Source organism: Labeo rohita, chromosome 23 (genome assembly GCF_022985175.1).
Source record: "Labeo rohita strain BAU-BD-2019 chromosome 23, IGBB_LRoh.1.0, whole genome shotgun sequence".
Lineage (NCBI taxonomy): Eukaryota > Metazoa > Chordata > Actinopteri > Cypriniformes > Cyprinidae > Labeo > Labeo rohita.
This window is the reverse complement of record NC_066891.1, coordinates 12,813,982-12,831,210: the sequence shown is the minus strand read 5'-3', so window position 1 is coordinate 12,831,210 and position 17,229 is coordinate 12,813,982. Positions and strand designations below refer to the sequence as shown.

Below are 17,229 nucleotides of genomic sequence, written 5' to 3'. Positions count from 1 at the left end.
TGGCAAAATGAATGTTTAGAAATGTAAACTGATATTTCCTACTGACACACTACAGCAAAAGACTGACTTTAACTGACTTTAAACCATTTTTTAGCTGATGAAAATACTAGTGGCCTAAGACTTTTGCACAGTACTGTATATATAAAAATATGTATATAAATATATAAATATTTTGAACTTCACTTTTTAAAAGAATCAAAAAGATATTTTAATTAAAAAAAAAAAAAAACAATGGAATAAAATACAAAAATGATTTCAATATCATTTTCATAAGTTGAAATTTGGGGGTAGGGTTTGGGACAGCAACTTCTTAATTGTAAGTACCCACTAAATGATGATTTTATATATATTAAACTTACTGATATTTTAAATATTATTGTGGGTTTCAATAGAAAATAAAAGGGTCTTAGTAAACATCTAAGATTTAAATACTTAAATGCTTTTTAAATGTGTTTTTTTTTTTTTTTTTTGCTGTGGGTAGGGGACAGTAGTTTGGACCAATTCTGTAAAATGGCCCATATAAATAGTTGAAAAAATGACAATTCAATGCATAAGTATAAAAGTCATTCTACAATTTAGGGTACATTCCATGTCCAATGATAACAACGTAAGGGAAAACATATATTTTCACACAAGTATTTTGTACACTTCATGTTTCAGTTTTCTTAAAATTGCATTGATGTATCTTAAATTACAGGTTTTATTACATTTAGTTCTAAAATCTAAATACTTCAGAAAATAAGACAGATGGTTAATATAAATGATCTGGGTGTCATTGTATTTTGTAAATTTATAAGAAATACCTTTAATCGCATGCCTAAAGCAATAGTTAAAATGTGTCCAGTGAACTATGTTACTTTTTTTTTATAATTATATTTTTTAATATTCTTTGTGAAATGTACTTTAAATTATAGAATGAGCTATAAGCTGGATCAGAGATTTGTTATTTTTACATTTTTTTTATTTCCTTTTTTTAAGAGAAATGTCTGTATGAGAAGGTAAATGCTTATTATTATGGACATTGTAGGCTATTCAGAGAAAGGGTATTCAGTATTTTTAGCATGTTGTAACATAGTATGCCACTGACTGGACAATCCACAGGTCAAAATATATGACTACCCACAGATCTACTTAAACTGAGACAAATTATCTTCTTAATAATTTTCTTAATCACTAATGATAGAGAAGACCGTTATTTACCTAAACATATGTGCAAGTATCACAATCTGAACTACGACCTTTTTTAAAGGACAGTTTTGTCACAGATTATGCAGTCAACATATGTCTCACCTAAAGTTAGTTAACATTTAAAAACGATTTAGACCTAATAAATGGTAATTGGTATCGCTAAGGAACCGTGCCATTAACATACATGCTAGCGCCCTCTACTGTTCATCCTTCAGTAGTGCCATTAAACAACACTTTGGTAACGTGAATAAACCACAAATTTAAACCGCTAATTGTCTGAACATGTTCAATTTACAGTTCAAAGGGCATTCGTGAATGGTAAAACTGTTGTATATCCTGCTATTTTTTTTTTATATATGGTTGCAGAAAATAACTGTAAAAATACATTTTATGCATTTAGTATAAATTAGCATTACGTGATGCTACAGATAAAGTCCACCACAATTATTCAAGTACAGTGTATCTTTGAAGCTGTCAATATAACGTAAAGGCATCTACTCTAGTTTATTTTCTTTAGATCACTAGTACTTGTGCAAAACTAGTACTGGATGCTGACATCAATACACTGTGAAGTGTCGTGGTGTGCACAGTATTAATAGTCACTGAAGGAGACGGCAAAAGGTCTCGGCGTAGTCACCGGAAGTGGCGTTTTTTTGTCAAGATGCACTTTCCATTTAGTTTTAATTATCTAGCCAGAGGTCACTGATGTTGTTGGTGTCTAGTTGACACTAATTGGCCTAAGGTGAAGAGAGCTTTCGCTATGCGACAGACAGCAGAGGGGTCAGGCGATGAGGTGGGTCGTGGCAAACAGAGACAAGGACGAAAATAACGATGGGGAGCAAAGCGTGCCGATAATATGTGTGCAGACAGTTGCATGAGGTGCCGAGGAAATAGGGCTGTGTACACACAGAGAGTGGAGCTCATTAAAGACAGGCCGATGCAGCGTCTTGGCTGAAGTTGCCTTATTGATTGCTATGGTTTATTTAAGTTAGGACGAGTGGTTGGATTATTTAGAGGATATGAGGGAAGTTTCTTGGAAATGGAGGTATTGATTTTGTCCAAGAAAATCAGGGTACATGAATAGGTGCCACCAGAGCTGAGCTGAAAGGGAGAGATGGGGTTTCTCTTAAAGGCATATAGAGATGACTTTCAGCACTGCGTTTAATTCCAAGTCCTTTTAAACAAGTAAATGCAAACAAAACCAATTTCAAATGTCTTTACAGTAACCTTAATTTAACTTATTAAGTTAATCAATTTGAATTTAATGGAGTTTAATTTAGGTGTCCTTTAATACTACTATTGTAAAAATAGCTAAACAAATATATAATAATATTGTTATTATATTTATTTTTATATATATTTAATGAAAAGTAAGATTTTTCTTTTATAAGAATATACATATATATTGTATTATATATTATAATTTAATATATTATCTATATATTTTATATATTATAATATATTATATTTTTTGTACTACACACATGTGTGTATATTAAAAAATGTATTGTTATCATAATTAATTTAATTATTTATTGTGTTAATTTTTTGTATTTATTTTATTTTTAATATATATTATAAGAAAACGTTATGAATGTTTTTCTTTTATAATAATCTATTTAAATATGCATGTTTTTCTTGTATAGATAGACGTAGATAGATTGTACAGATAGTGTGTATGTATTATATAATGTGTATTATTTTGTTATATATTTATAATATTAATAAGAAAACTACTTACATGTGTGTGTAAAATAAATAATAAATATTATATATAATAAATATAATATATATATATATATATATAAATAATAAATATTATATAAAATGTATATATTATATATTATGTATTTTATTATTTGAATATATTATAAGATAAGTAAATGTTTTTTTTATAAAAATCTATATGTATATTTATATCTATATATGTTTGTATATATATGTGTGTGTGTATATATTAAAAATACACTGTTATCATAATTATTTATTAATTGTGTATTTTATTATTTTTAATATATAAGAAAACTTTGCTATTTATATTTATATATGCATGTATTACTATAAACAAACAGATCTTTTTCTTTTTTACAATTTAATGTTTGTTTCATTCAAAAAATGTTATTTTATTATATATTTTTAATATTAATAAGTAAACTACTTGCTATATATGTGTGTATTTCTTGTGTGTGTATAAAAACATAAATATGTATGTTTAACAAAAAATATGTATAATTATAAGTAATTGTATATTTATTTATTATTCAAGAATTTTATTACTTTTAATATATAAACTATAAATGTTTCTCTTTTATAAGAACCTCTATATATATGATTATGTAAAAAAAATAACTTGTGAGAAATAACGTGAAATCATACATTATTCTAAATTTCTTAAAATTAAAGTTTTTTTGTTGACATCTATGGTTCCATGAGGAACCTTTAATATCCATAGGAACTCTCTATTGCACAAAAGCTTTATAATGGGAAAAAAGCTCTTCAGATTAAAAAAAAAGTTATTCGCACTAAGAAAAAATGGTTCTTTTAAGAGCTGTTGCCTGAAGGGTTTTTTGAGGAACCAAAAATGGTTCTTCTATGGCATTGCTGTGAAAACCCACTTTTGGAAGCTTTATTTTTAGGAGTGTAGTGACTGTCACTGTTCATTTGTGTGTTTTCATCCATCTTAATGAAAGAGTGTGTGCAGTCCAGCTGAAGTCAACTATGCTCAGCTCAGCATGTACCTCGCAGGCCCACGGACTCATCACTCCTGTGAAGGACTAACTTCTCTTGGCAGTTCTACAGCATATCAGCAAACACCTTGATGTTTGCTTAGAACATAAATATAAATGTACTCTTGTAAGCTGATGGAATACATCATAGAGGTATTGGGATTCACATGAAATGCTCTGTGGGTCATACTGCTCCTTTTTTAGGACTGGAAAGGATTGTTTAAAGCTAAAATAAGGAGTGCAGCAAATATATAGACTACAGACTGGCAATTATGCTTAAAATAAAAATGATAACTTGCTAACCTTGTGACTTAAGCAGATGGTTGGATAATTCTCACTCTCATTCTCATGTAGTTACTCACCTTCCACTTCCAGCTGAAATGTCAACACATCATGATTTCAGCGTCACATTCAGTGTTCACTCACAAGCAGTTTCCAAATGTTTCTCTCACCCTGGCAAAACAAAATATCCTAGAGTGATAGTTCACTCAAAAATAAAATTTACTCACTTTGTGGGTGTGACTTTCTTTCTTCTGTGGAGCACAAAATATTTTCAGAAATGTCTGTGGTTGTTTTGTTCCCCCACAGAGGAAAGAAAGTCATACAGCTTCACACAAAATGACATAAGGGGGAGTGAATTATGACAAAATGTTTGTTTTTAGTATGAATTTGGGGAATGCAGTTATAAATTATACAAGTAACATTCATACGTTATGTAATTTTCTGAAAAATGTGAAGCATGAACAAGCCCAGTTTGTTGGTAAGTTGTATTAAAATACAAAATGCTTTAATTCATCAAAGTAAATACAAAATATGATGTTATCAAGTTGTTTGTAACCACATAAAAAAGCTTTCGAACATAAATTAGCAATCTAAGAACTCGCCGGAGAAGCCTAATGGAAAATTGTACCAGTGAATATTATTCTGGTTTCGGGATATTTTGGTACATCAGTCATGGAAAAATAATATCCAACTCGCCTGAACCAAAAGGGCAAAGAGACTCATAGAGGCTTCTTCTTAAATCCAAACACTACTACAAAAAGGATCATCTCATACAGCGCTGGAATCACACTGAAATACAGAGAGAAAGAATGATTACAAAAAGTTTTAAAAGACAGAATTAAAGAGACGTTATTAATAAGACCATTTATATTCACAGTTTACCGACTGACCTACAGAAGCCAAAGATCCACCAGTAGATGCTGCAGGTCCATTGCTCAAACAAGAAGAAAAGCAAAGCCACAGAGCCACTGGCATGACATGCAATAGCTACAAAGTGATGGTTAAAGAAAAATCTGTACTGGTAATATGATTAGGCCATATCAGTAACAACCAGAAATGACTGATTGCTATCGTTGTGAATACCAACGTAATGGTCAAGTACTGCATTAAGTACTGCATTCCTTTTTTTGGACTGCTCTAGGATAATAAAGGTCAAGATATCCATCTGAAGTAACAAGCAAGTAAGTTGAGCCTGTGGTGATGATGTGCTTCTGGTAAGGATACAAAGAAGAGCTTGATTGTTGTTGAACATAGAGACTCCACAGAGGAACCCAACCAGCTCGACAGCAAACAGGCCCAGGGTCACGGATAAACCCACTATAAGGCTGCATATGAGTATATGGGGTAAAAGATGAGACCAATTTTATATACATAGAAAGCATATTAAATGCAAGTGTCTGCTTTAATGTTCAAATAACTTTTTATACTTATTATACTTTTAGTTTTTTAATTTCATCTGATGATTCCTGTTGTAAATATGCCTGACAAGATTTTTTTGGTATATGAACAATTGTTACCATAAATGGAATATCTATCTATCTATCTATCTATTGTATATGTATATATAGTATATCTAAATTATTATATATCTAAAATTGTTCAAAAGTTTGAGGTCAGTAATTTTTTAAAGAACTGAATATGTTTATTTAGCAAGGATGCATTAAATTAAACAAAAGTGACAGTAAAGACTTTACATTGTTACAAAATCAGTCGATTTCAAGTAAACGCTTTTTCTAAACTTTTTCTTAATCAAAGATTCCTTAAAAAAAGTCACAGTTTCCTATAAAATATTGGGCAGCACAACGGTTTTCAACATTCAACATTTGACCATGATTTAATTCTAGCACTCTCTATTTAAATTTTATCTATTTGTTTTCTTTTTTATAAAAAAATTCTAACATTTGCACTCTCTATTCAATTTCTACATACTTTTCTTCTTTAAAAAGACACTAGCTCTCTCTATTCTTTCTCTATTCTATCTACTTGTTGTCTTTTTATTTACTATAAACAAAAGACCCTCAAACACAAGCATTCTCTATTCTTTTTCTGTTCCTTTAACTTGTTTTATTTAAAAATTACTTCCTAATACTAGGATTTTCTGTTCTTTTTCTATTCTTTGGACTTGTTTTATTTTCATTTAAAAAAAAAATTCTCTCCAACACTAACATATTCTATTCTTTTTCTATTATTTTGGCTTGTTTTATTTTAATAAAAAAAACAAAAAAAAAACATACTCTCTAACACTAACATATTCTATTCTTTTGAAATGTTCTATTTATATTTTAAAAAAGAGCCTCTAACACTAGTGTTCACTGTTCTTTTTCTATTCTATCTACTTGTTTTCGTTTTATTTATTATAAAAAAAGTGACCCTCAAACACTAGCATTCTCTATTCTTTTTCTGTTCTTTTAACTTGTTTTATTTAAAAATATTTATTTAAATATTTTCTATTATTTTAGTATTCTGTCCACTTGTTTTCTTTTTATTTATTATAAGCAATGACCTTCTATCACTGGCATTATCTATTCTTTTGACTTATTTTATTTGTATTTAAAAATGACCCTCTAACTCTACCATATTCTACTCTTTTTCTATTTTTCTATTTTTTACTTGTTTTCTTTTTATTTATTTAAAAAAGACCCTCTAACACTAGTATTCTCTATTCTTTTGATTTGTTTTCTTTTTATTTAAAAAATTATTCTCTAGCACAAACATTTTCTATTCTTTTTGTATTCTTTTGACTGTTTTATTTTTATTAAAAAAGACCCTCTAACACTAGTGTTCACTATTCTTTTTCTATTCTATCTACTTGTGTTTTATATATATATATATATATATATACACACACACACACACACACACGTCTGGTTTATTATCCTTGTGGGGACTCTCTATAGGTGCAATGGTTTTTATACTCTCCACACTGTATTTTCTATCCCCTTACCCTAACCCTACCCCTAAACCTAACCCTAACAGAAAACTTTCTGCATTTTTACTTTCTCAAAAAAACTCATTCTGTATGATTTATAAGCTTTTGTACCCATGGGGACCTCAAGCCAGTCCCCACAATGTAGCAAAAACAAGTACACACACACACACACCGGCCTGCGGTCCCCACAATGTTAAAAAATGATTAAAAATAGTAAATGATGTTTATCTGAAAGTGTAATGATGCAAACATGTTTTCTGTGAGGGCTAGGTTTAGGGTTAGGGTTGGGTTAGGGGATAGACAATATCGTTTGGTCAGTATAAAATCTATAGAAGTCTATGGAAAGTCCCCACATTTCACAAAAACAAACATGTGTGTGTGTGTGAGCAAATCCAGCGTTATGGATGTAACAAGCCTGAAAATAGCACCTTCCAGACTATGGTAAATCATACACTAAAACTAAAAAAATGCTTTAAAAACTTTAAGAGAGACCTCACATGGGTAATTGAACCACCAGATGTTATGAATCTGTGCTATCAGCATAGTAAAAACCTTTGGTAAAAACATATTTTTTTTCATGGTAAGGTTGATTTTGCATGGAACATATGGAATACATGGAATATATTACCCATATATATATATATATATATATATATATATATATATATATATATATATATATATATATATATATGTATGTATATAGCTTTTTTGTTGGTTTTGTTTGGTTCTGTTTTCCACATTTGTAAGTGGCTTTGGATAAAAGAGTCTGCTAAATGACTAAAAATGTAAATGTTTATATAAGTAAAAAGAATATTAAAACAGAAAACAGTTATTTTAAATTGTGTTAACATTTTAAAAATATTACTGTTTCTACTTTATTTTTAAACCAAAAAAGACATTTTATTCAATTTAAATGTTTACTTTTTTTTTTTTTAATCGCTGACCTATTTACTACATGCTTATGAAGAAATTGAGAATACAGAAGTTATTTTACGTAGCGTGTGTCCTCTAACCTGTATTCTTCATCAGTGTAGTTCAGTGGTAGGCAGGCACTGACACTGTTCTTCTGTGGGATGATAAGTTAACACTTAATCACAGACCTAACATTATTATCCTGCCTTACAACAGTCATTAAACATAGGAGAAGTTCTTACCCGGGACCAGAATATGATGATGACTATTACAAGGTGCGCAATTAGAGTCAGGAAACGGGCTGGCACCAGACTGTTTATCACCGACATTGAACTAATCACAAAACAACATCATGTGAGAATTAACTGTGCAAACGAGCATAACGCTAAAGCCGCATGCATATGGTAAATTAGCGGTTTACACAAAAGGTGTGACACTTATCGCGGATGCACGTACCAGCTGTCTAATACAGTTCAGTTGACCTCCAAAAATACATTTGTTTATAACAGATGACAAAGCAGAACCTAAATATAACGCTTTTAGGTAGCTGTTATACTTATCTACAAAAACTGTGGATAGTCCTTTGCTATAAGCTTCAGGTTGCTACGACAACACTCTTCTTCTATTTGGGGAATCGGTTATTTACTAAAACTGACCATCACACAGTTTTATGCTGCCACCTACTGGCAGGAGTCGCTCTGTGACAGTGCTTCTCAGCAGAGGGGAAGCAAAATGTCTTCAATTTTTTTTTTTTTTTTTTTTACACAAGTTATATTTAGATAATTAATTCATTTTTACTTTGGAGAAGAATATGAAATATTACATGCACTTTTTCACTGCAGCATGACACAATTAAACACAATTTAAATTCGTATAAACAACTGTCAGTAAATGGGTGGTATTTGTAACTTCTTGAAATTAATCATGATTAATTATTTTAATATACAGACAGTTCTAGTGTCTAATAGGCCTAGTAAAAAATCTGTAAACACCACATGTTTTTGTTATATTCGAAAGTTTTTGAACAGTAAGGGTTTTAAAGCCTGCATTTATTTGATCCAAAATACAGCAAAAACACTCATATTAATGTGTCTTTTTGAAATATTTTATTATTTAAAGTAACTGCTTTCTGTTTCGAATATAGTTTAGACTGTAATTTATTCCTGTGATCAAAGCTACATTTTCAGCATCATTACTCCAGTCTTCAGTGTCACATGATCCTACAGAAATCATTCTAATATGCTGATTTGCTGTTCAAGAAACATTTTCTATTATTATCAGTATTTAAAACAGCTGAGTCATTATTTTCAGGATTCTTTGACGAATACAAATATCCAAAGATCAGCATTTATCTGAAATAAAAAGCTATTGTAATATTATACACTATACCATTCAAAAGTTTGGAGTCAGTATAATTTTAAGGGAAAAAAAATATAGAAATTAATACTTTTATTTAGCAAGGATGCTTTAAATTCATCAAATTTATAATGTCACAAAAGATTTCTATTTCATATGCTGTTCTTCTGAACTTTCTATTAATATTAAAGAAACCTGAAGAAATTGTACTCAGCTGTTTTCAACACCATAATAATAATAACAAATGTTTTGAGCAGCAAATCAGAATATTAGAATGGTTTTTGAAGGATCATGTGACACTGAAGACTGGAGTAATGTTGCTAAAAATTCAGCTTTGAAATCACAGGAATAAATTACATGTAAAAACATATTCAAATAGAATGTGGTTATTTTAAATAGTAAAAATATTTCAAAATTTTACTGTTTTTGCTGTACTCCGGATCAAATAAATGCAGGCTTGGTGAGCAGACGAGACTTTTTTAAAAACATTAAAAATCTTACTGTGCAAAAACTTTTGACTGGTATAGTAATTTTAGTAGAATTACAAGAAGAGCATTCACTGTTTTGAGGAAAATGAATCAAATATTAAATTATGGAAATATTTTTAATACATTATAATCGCAAACAGCTTTGCTGTTTGGGATTCAGGGTGTAGTCTGTGACAATCCTAAACAGGCATACACATAATAAAACCAATTTAATCACATGTATTACTTTATCTTGTGTGTTGCTCCTGTTTTTATTCTTTGACAGTGCTTTTTGAGTATCTAAAGTTTCAGGCGAGCCGTGTATGACCGACAATGGATTATCATACAGAAATATATTTTATTACACTGAATACTAATCATATTTTATATGATTAAGTTCGTCTGTCTAGGAGCAGATCACTGAAGGGGCTGGTCTGCGTGACTACAGCAAGTTACTATTGGACCAGAGCAAGCCAACTGAAATATCGCGAGATTTACATCCCCACTCGCTGCTGTAAGATGGAGAAGTTATGTTGAGGCGCAACCGAGGTAAGAGCTTAAATTAGTCTTTGTCTGTTAGGTGGAGACGTCTGTGGTTGACTCTACATGACCGTTAACACTACCAGACGGGTTTGCTTGCAAACTGTACGCGAATACTGTCATTAAAATACGTGTTTTGGATGGAAAGACCAGACACTTTGCTAATATAAACCGCCATTTTTAATTTGCAGTCGGACTGACGAGCATTGTGGTGTGTTGTATGCGCGCGCACATCAGACTGAAATCTGTTTACACAATCTGTCTTTCCCTAGGCAGAATCTGTAAAATGAAATATAATAAACGTGCATGAGTGAAAATGGTGGGGAACTGGCGGATAACCCTTATATGATTATGTCAAGGGATCACGACGAAAAGAGCATGTGGATGTGATATCATGTGCCTATGTGATAAATGAGGTGCACAGTTTGTGCAAGATTTTTGCGTTTTCAATCATCACGGCTTAAAATTAGACTTCAAACATTGTGTTCTCTAGATGTGGATGCTCATACCTATAAATATGCTGAGTATGCATCAGTCTTGACGCCTAAATTCCTCTTATCTGGCCTTTTGGGGGTTTACATATTTCCATTTTCAGTAATCTATTATGTTGTCCAGTTGTAATATACAATTTTCTATCAGAGACGTCGACAGTGTTTATATTCCCAAATGCACCCCCAGAAATCTCTCTCATATGATCTATTATAGAGATTACTGCTGATGGATAATATAGGTCAGTGTAGCCAAACTGACCCTAACCAATGTTGTACCCTGCAAAATATCATATTGATGTATATACAGTATGTAATTGTGAATTTTCCACCCTCTCTGTCTTGTTGCTGATGACAGGAATAAAGAACTTAAACCTGTTAATTCCAAACAACTATAGTATAGAGTATAACAACTATGTACGATGAATGATAAAATTATTAAAATCGAATTGTAGTCATTCCATAAGTGTAAAAGTGTAATTAAGTTAAACCATATTAGAATTAATTTGAGAAATATATATTTCATACTATATCTTCATTGGTTTATTATATCTAATGTGGTGCATTAACAAAAATATCAAGACTTGTCGATTGCAAAATGCATTAACTTTTCTTTAAATTAAAGTTAGGCTGATAAATTCCATCATGTCTCAATTTAAACGTTCAGTGTTTTATATTTCGAAATATTATTTCATATAAATGTGTTTTTAACTTAAAGTAGACTTTAGCATCATGTGTGACACGCTACGTTCGCCCCAACTGCAGCTACGCACAAGTGCAGCAGTAAAAAGTGAGAAATTGAGCCGTCCACTGGAAGTCAGTGTTATGGTAGGCCCGAGTAGGGAATGATTCAGCGAGATATTCTGCGTTTCTCAGCTAACCAAGCAAACCAACGCATGCAAGAGCATCTCATCAGTCGCCAGCGCGTACTCTTCACCAGTCAAGGTTCATCGAGACGAAGCGCTTGCTGAAAATGTGTGATAATATACGCTACGGTACGGTTGTGTCGGCGTGTAAGCGCCGTGACAGACGCCGTTTTTGTGAGCTAGAGATCTGAGGGGAGTGAGCGGGTTTGCCGGAGCAGGCCGGGCTGAGCCGGGCTCTAGATTAGAGCAGAGCATGTGTGCAGCTTGGAGGAAAAATACGGACCTGTGTAGCTTCCCTCCTGACGTTTTCCGTCACAGTCGGGCCTTATATTAAGGATTTGGCGAGTGTTTGTTGAAAAAGAAGGGCTTTGGGTGAGATTTTAACAGTGAGTTGAGGGATTGCGGGTTTGTGTTGACATGTTGAGGGGAATTATATGCTTAGTGCCTCGAAGATGTCGCGCTAGCGGCTAACGGTCAAATCTCCCCACAGTCCGTTTACGATAATTCCGTTAGTTTATTCAAAAGCTGACGATCGTTTTGTTTTATTTGCGCCGTTTAATACGAGTGACGTGATTGTTTATCCGCAATGTTTATACGCAAAACCTAGCTTGCTGACTGAGGTAGCTCGTTAGCATAGAAAAAACTAACGTTAGCTAGCACGTTAGCTGCATTTTCCCTCAAATTGAACTTCGTTTGCGGACTTGTTTTCTTTAGAAATAGTTAATGAAATAACATGTAGAGTTATTTGGGTTATTTCAACAGTGGCTATGTGACTTTCACTTGTACTCGAATCTGTTTGTTTACGGTGTTATAGTTTCGTTTATGCTGAATGCTCCGGTTTGCTAATGTCATTGTAATTTTCGGTATTCGGCAACTAGCTGCTGTGTTGTTCTCTCGACTACAGCACAGTTTGGTTCTGTGTCAAGAACTAAATTAGTGTGTTTCTTTAATAATCACGCTTACGTTTTAATGACATAGCTGGACAAAGTTGAAATGTGTTTGGCACATTTTTCCATGTCTGGTTTCTTGATCACAGGCCAGTGTTTCTCTTTGACCGGGTTCAAGGTCCTAAATGAGTTTTGTTTCTCAGAAGGTGTGGGTACGTTTCTAAGAACGCGACATTAACAGCCTCTTGTTTCAGAAAGAGCAAATTAATTGGTTGAATTCATTAAGGACTTGTTTGTGAGATGCTAGGGATTGTCTGTGCCCAGAATCTATGCCCCATATCTGAACCAATGTGGGTTGCTTTTCCCATGGCTTGCTCTCAGACTTCTGTTTTCTTTCTGCTGACCTTTATTTTTATTCTACAGCTAATTAGTATGGGATTGTTTTCGACCATTTAGAAGAAATAGGTTTTTTTTGACATACTGTTGGGCAGCAAGATCACATTCTTGTTCATTCTTGGGAGTTGTTTCACTTTCATTTATCTTTTTTGTTTTAGGTTTTGCACATGAAAAATGCCGTTAAGTTGGAATTGCCAAATCGTATACCGTAAGTTCTTTTACGTTTTCTGAATTAAACACAGGGCTGTTTACATTGGCATGAACTTGTTGGCACTTTGACCTACATTTGGATCTTTTATTATTCATATGTAATTGTTCATGTATGATTAAAAAAAACACACCTCATAAGGAGTTTTCGCACTGTGCTTAACCCTGGGTTATTTGTATTCTTAACCCCATTTAACCCCAGGTGAAGGTGTGTTTCACACTTGTTATTTAGAAGCAGAATTAGGGCCACTTTTGTGGTGTTAACCACAATTTGCTGTGCCAAAATAGAGCCTGTGAACCGTTGTGGTGTTAAAATGTTACGGTTGCATGCTTAGCAACAAACATCTAGTGCCTCACATGCTTTAGACAGTCACAGAAACACTGTGTGTTGTATAAACAGTAGTTTGTCTGCAGTGGAAATGTCAAATGGTGATGGAAAATGTGTCAGTGTGTCAAAGAGACCCTTTCAATCTTACATTTATAGTCTGAAAAGTCCATTCAGGAAATACTTGATAGTACAGTCAGCAATATAAAATTTGAGGAATTCACAATGAGGCTTTATGTAAACGGGTCATGTGCTGTTTTCAATTAATCAGTGACACTGACGTTGCTAATAAGTACATAAATACAGGGTTTAGGAATGTATAGTGTTGTGAAAACCCAGGATGAACTTTTAACTTCGGGTAAAGTATAAGAAGTGTGAAACGTGAAACGAGAACCTAGGATTTTGTTTACCCACGTTTTAGAAGTGCGAAAAGACCTTTGGTCTTTTTTCATATGTGATACTGTGGAAGCTTAAATGTCATGAGGTGGCATGTAGATTATTCATTGTTCATATGACTGAACTTCTCTCTCATGATTTGATGTTTTTTTGTAGGAATCGAGTGTAGAAATTAGCGACCATGAAGGTTGACAGAAGCAAATTGAAGAAAACCCCCACTGAAGCGGTCAGTAAACAGGATTTCTGTGCATTTGAGGTATTTGCAGTGGTATGCACATGCGTTTCCTCATGGTTGACATGTTCTTGCGCTCCTCTTCCAGCCTGCTGACTGCAGGACTCTCATAGAGAAGCTGAAAGGATGCAGCGACGAACAACTGTTGCTGGAACTGCAGCAAATCAAGACCTGGAACATTGGCAAGGTATATGTGAGCACCTGTAGCATCATGGTGTTTAATATACATTAACATTATTCAAATCTGTAACGAAGACCTGTTTCTCTTCACAGTGTGAGTTGTATCATTGGGTGGACCTGCTGGACCGTTTCGATGGCATCCTCTGTGATGCAGGGCAGACAGTGGAGAACATGTCGTGGTTGTTGGTGTGCGACCGGCCAGAGAATGGGCAGCTGAAAGCCTTATTGCTGGCGGTGCTCAACTTCACCGCGCTGTTAATCGAATACAGTTTTTCAAGACACCTGTACAGCTCTATAGAGGTACCGATACAACAAAATCCGCTTCTGCCTTAAACGGTTCATCACGAGTTGATTTTGATCATCTGCTTTTCTCTTTTTTTTTTTTTTTTTTGTGTGTCTGTAGCACTTGACCACCCTTCTAGCATCATGTGACATGCAGGTGGTTCTGTCTGTGCTGAATCTCCTGTATGTGTTCAGCAAACGTTCCAACTACATCACCAGACTGGGCTCAGATAAGAGGAGCCCACTGCTCGCCCGTCTCCAACATCTGGCTGAGGTATGTGAACTTTACTTTTAGTCTTGTCATCATATTTCTTTTATCAGTTTTGATCGCTGAAGTCTAGAAGATTGAAATGCCAAGTTTGAAAGCAACTGCAAATCAAAGTACTTTGAAATGTATGCGGCTAATGGTGCAGCATGCAGTGTTTCACATCTTCGTCAGTTTTAAAAGTCTTAATCCATGACTTGCATCTTTGATTCTAGGTTGAATTTTTTAATCCTTGTTGAAATTAGTTCAGTTGTTTAGTATCGGTTCTAACCATAGTAGCATGATGGCCTGGTTTTGTACAGACAGGTGCTTTCATGGTGACATTTCAAGGCTGATGCTGTTATCTTTCATCCTACACCTTTTCCTGACTCTTTTATTTCCGCTGTCCTAGAGCTGGGGTGGGAAAGAGAATGGCTTTGGTCTTGCAGAGTGTTGCAGAGATCTGCCGATGTCGGTATGCTATTTTCTTCTATCACGTATTATACTATTGTATTGTGAAAAAATGAAAAAACATGCTATATTTGAAGCCGTTTGAGTTGTGTGTGAGTGACATTAAGTTATTGATGGCTAAGTAGTAGGAAAAACATTTTAATCCAAATTTATGTGACTTTCTAATTTATAACGGCTAAATTTCATGAATTACGATTTTCTTTGAAATGTCTCAAAGGTAAAGTAATTCAAACGCTTGATGGTTGCAATCCGTTGAATATTATACAAAATTCAGTACTGATATGTAGAGCTGCAAAACGATTAGTTGCAATTATTCGATTCAAAATATACGTTTATTTGCATGCTTTCTGTGTGTGAACTGTGTATATTTATGTATATAAAAGTGCACATACATGTATATATTTAGGAAAATATTATATATATTTTTTAGATTTATTTATGGGCTTTTTTATGCCTTTATTTGGACAGGGCAGTGTAGATAAGACAGGAAAGCATTGGGTGAAGAGAGGGGAGTGGGATCGGCAAAGGACCACTAATCGGGATTCGAACTCGGGTCGCCGTGAGCGCAGTTGCACTGTATGTTGGCGCGCTAACCGCAAGGCTGTTGGCACCGACAATATGTTAGATTTATATGTAAAGTATTTATATTTATATATAATACAATTTTTATGCAAGTTTTACATACAGTACATACAAATTAGGGCTGTCAAATGATTAATTGCGATTAAATACAAAATAAAAGTTTGAGTTTTACCTAATATATGTGTGTGTACTGTTATGTGTAATGTGTGCATATATAAATACAAATTAATGTATATATTTATTAGAAATGTTATGTTCAAAATTGTATTACTATAAATTACACACAAATTATAATAAATACTTGTAAATATTTCTTAAATATATACATGAGTGTGTGTGTGTGTGTGTGTATATATATATATATATATATATATATATATATATATATATATATATATATATATATATATATATATATATATATATATATATATATATATATATATATATATAAAAATACACACGGTACACACACCTATGTTAGGCGAACTTAAACTGTATGTGATTAATCACGATTAATTGTCTGACAGCCCTAATACAAAGATTTTTTAAATATATACTTATATGTATGTGTATTTATATATACATAATAAGTACACACATAGTATGCAAACACATTTATTTTAAATCAATTAATCGAGACTAATCTTTTTGCAGCTGTACTGATATGGCAAATAAAAAGTAAAAAGCAAATTGTAAGTAATACCACACTGTATAGTATCATTTTAAAGTGCCTATAATTTATTGGTCTTACAGAGGTATATTTACTTTTGTGTATAGAACATTTTAATCAAATAAAAATAATTTATGGCTCATTAGTGTTAAAATATCATATTTTTGTTTGGGTTATTTTTACTCACCAGGCCTTCTTGTTATTCCTGCAATTTGCAAGTTTGTTTTTTTCCTGATGTATCTGTATTTGTTATGCAGAAATATCCACCGAGTGCCACCACATTGCACTTTGAGTTCTATGCAGAACCCAGCTCTGAGGTCAAAGTGGAGAAAAAGGTATGCATGGAGTCATGCTTCCCTTTATTTTGCCATTCTCTTTCAACATTGTTGTTTTTTTGTTAAGCAAACAATTCATTCATTCTTTGTATTTTTTTTTTTTTTTGTTGTACCTTTTTCCCCTCTCAACAGTCGAGCAGTAATACGCTACACTACATTCATATCGAACAACTTGATAAGGTGAGTTCTCCTAGTTGTTTTCATTTGCTGTCCTTGTGGAGCCGTTAATGGAAGCGCGTAGGCCTTTAATAGCTATTGATTA

General features: G+C 32.8%; 2 protein-coding genes across 2 annotated transcripts in view; one reads left to right on the top strand and one right to left on the bottom strand.

The window, feature by feature from the left end:
* Window positions 1-4,852: 4,852 nt before the first annotated feature.
* On the bottom strand, window positions 4,853-8,663 carry tmem107l (transmembrane protein 107 like). Its single transcript, XM_051096863.1, has 6 exons — window positions 8,497-8,663; window positions 8,283-8,373; window positions 8,142-8,194; window positions 5,421-5,521; window positions 5,087-5,183; window positions 4,853-4,985 (listed from the first exon to the last, which is right to left on the bottom strand). Exons 2-6 carry the CDS (start codon window positions 8,367-8,369, stop codon window positions 4,916-4,918), a joined length of 408 nt encoding a protein of 135 aa, XP_050952820.1. The 5' UTR covers window positions 8,370-8,373; window positions 8,497-8,663; the 3' UTR covers window positions 4,853-4,915.
* A 1,677-nt stretch (window positions 8,664-10,340) lies between these two features.
* The window catches only part of huwe1 (HECT, UBA and WWE domain containing E3 ubiquitin protein ligase 1), a 53,996-nt gene continuing 47,107 nt past the window's right edge, over window positions 10,341-17,229 (top strand). The window contains exons 1-9 of the mRNA XM_051095738.1: window positions 10,341-10,412; window positions 13,199-13,248; window positions 14,125-14,194; window positions 14,289-14,387; window positions 14,474-14,680; window positions 14,784-14,936; window positions 15,319-15,381; window positions 16,890-16,967; window positions 17,100-17,147. Of these exons, the coding sequence (XP_050951695.1) occupies window positions 14,150-14,194; window positions 14,289-14,387; window positions 14,474-14,680; window positions 14,784-14,936; window positions 15,319-15,381; window positions 16,890-16,967; window positions 17,100-17,147 (693 nt within the window). The 5' untranslated portion in view covers window positions 10,341-10,412; window positions 13,199-13,248; window positions 14,125-14,149. The remainder of the gene's footprint in view (window positions 10,413-13,198; window positions 13,249-14,124; window positions 14,195-14,288; window positions 14,388-14,473; window positions 14,681-14,783; window positions 14,937-15,318; window positions 15,382-16,889; window positions 16,968-17,099; window positions 17,148-17,229) is intronic.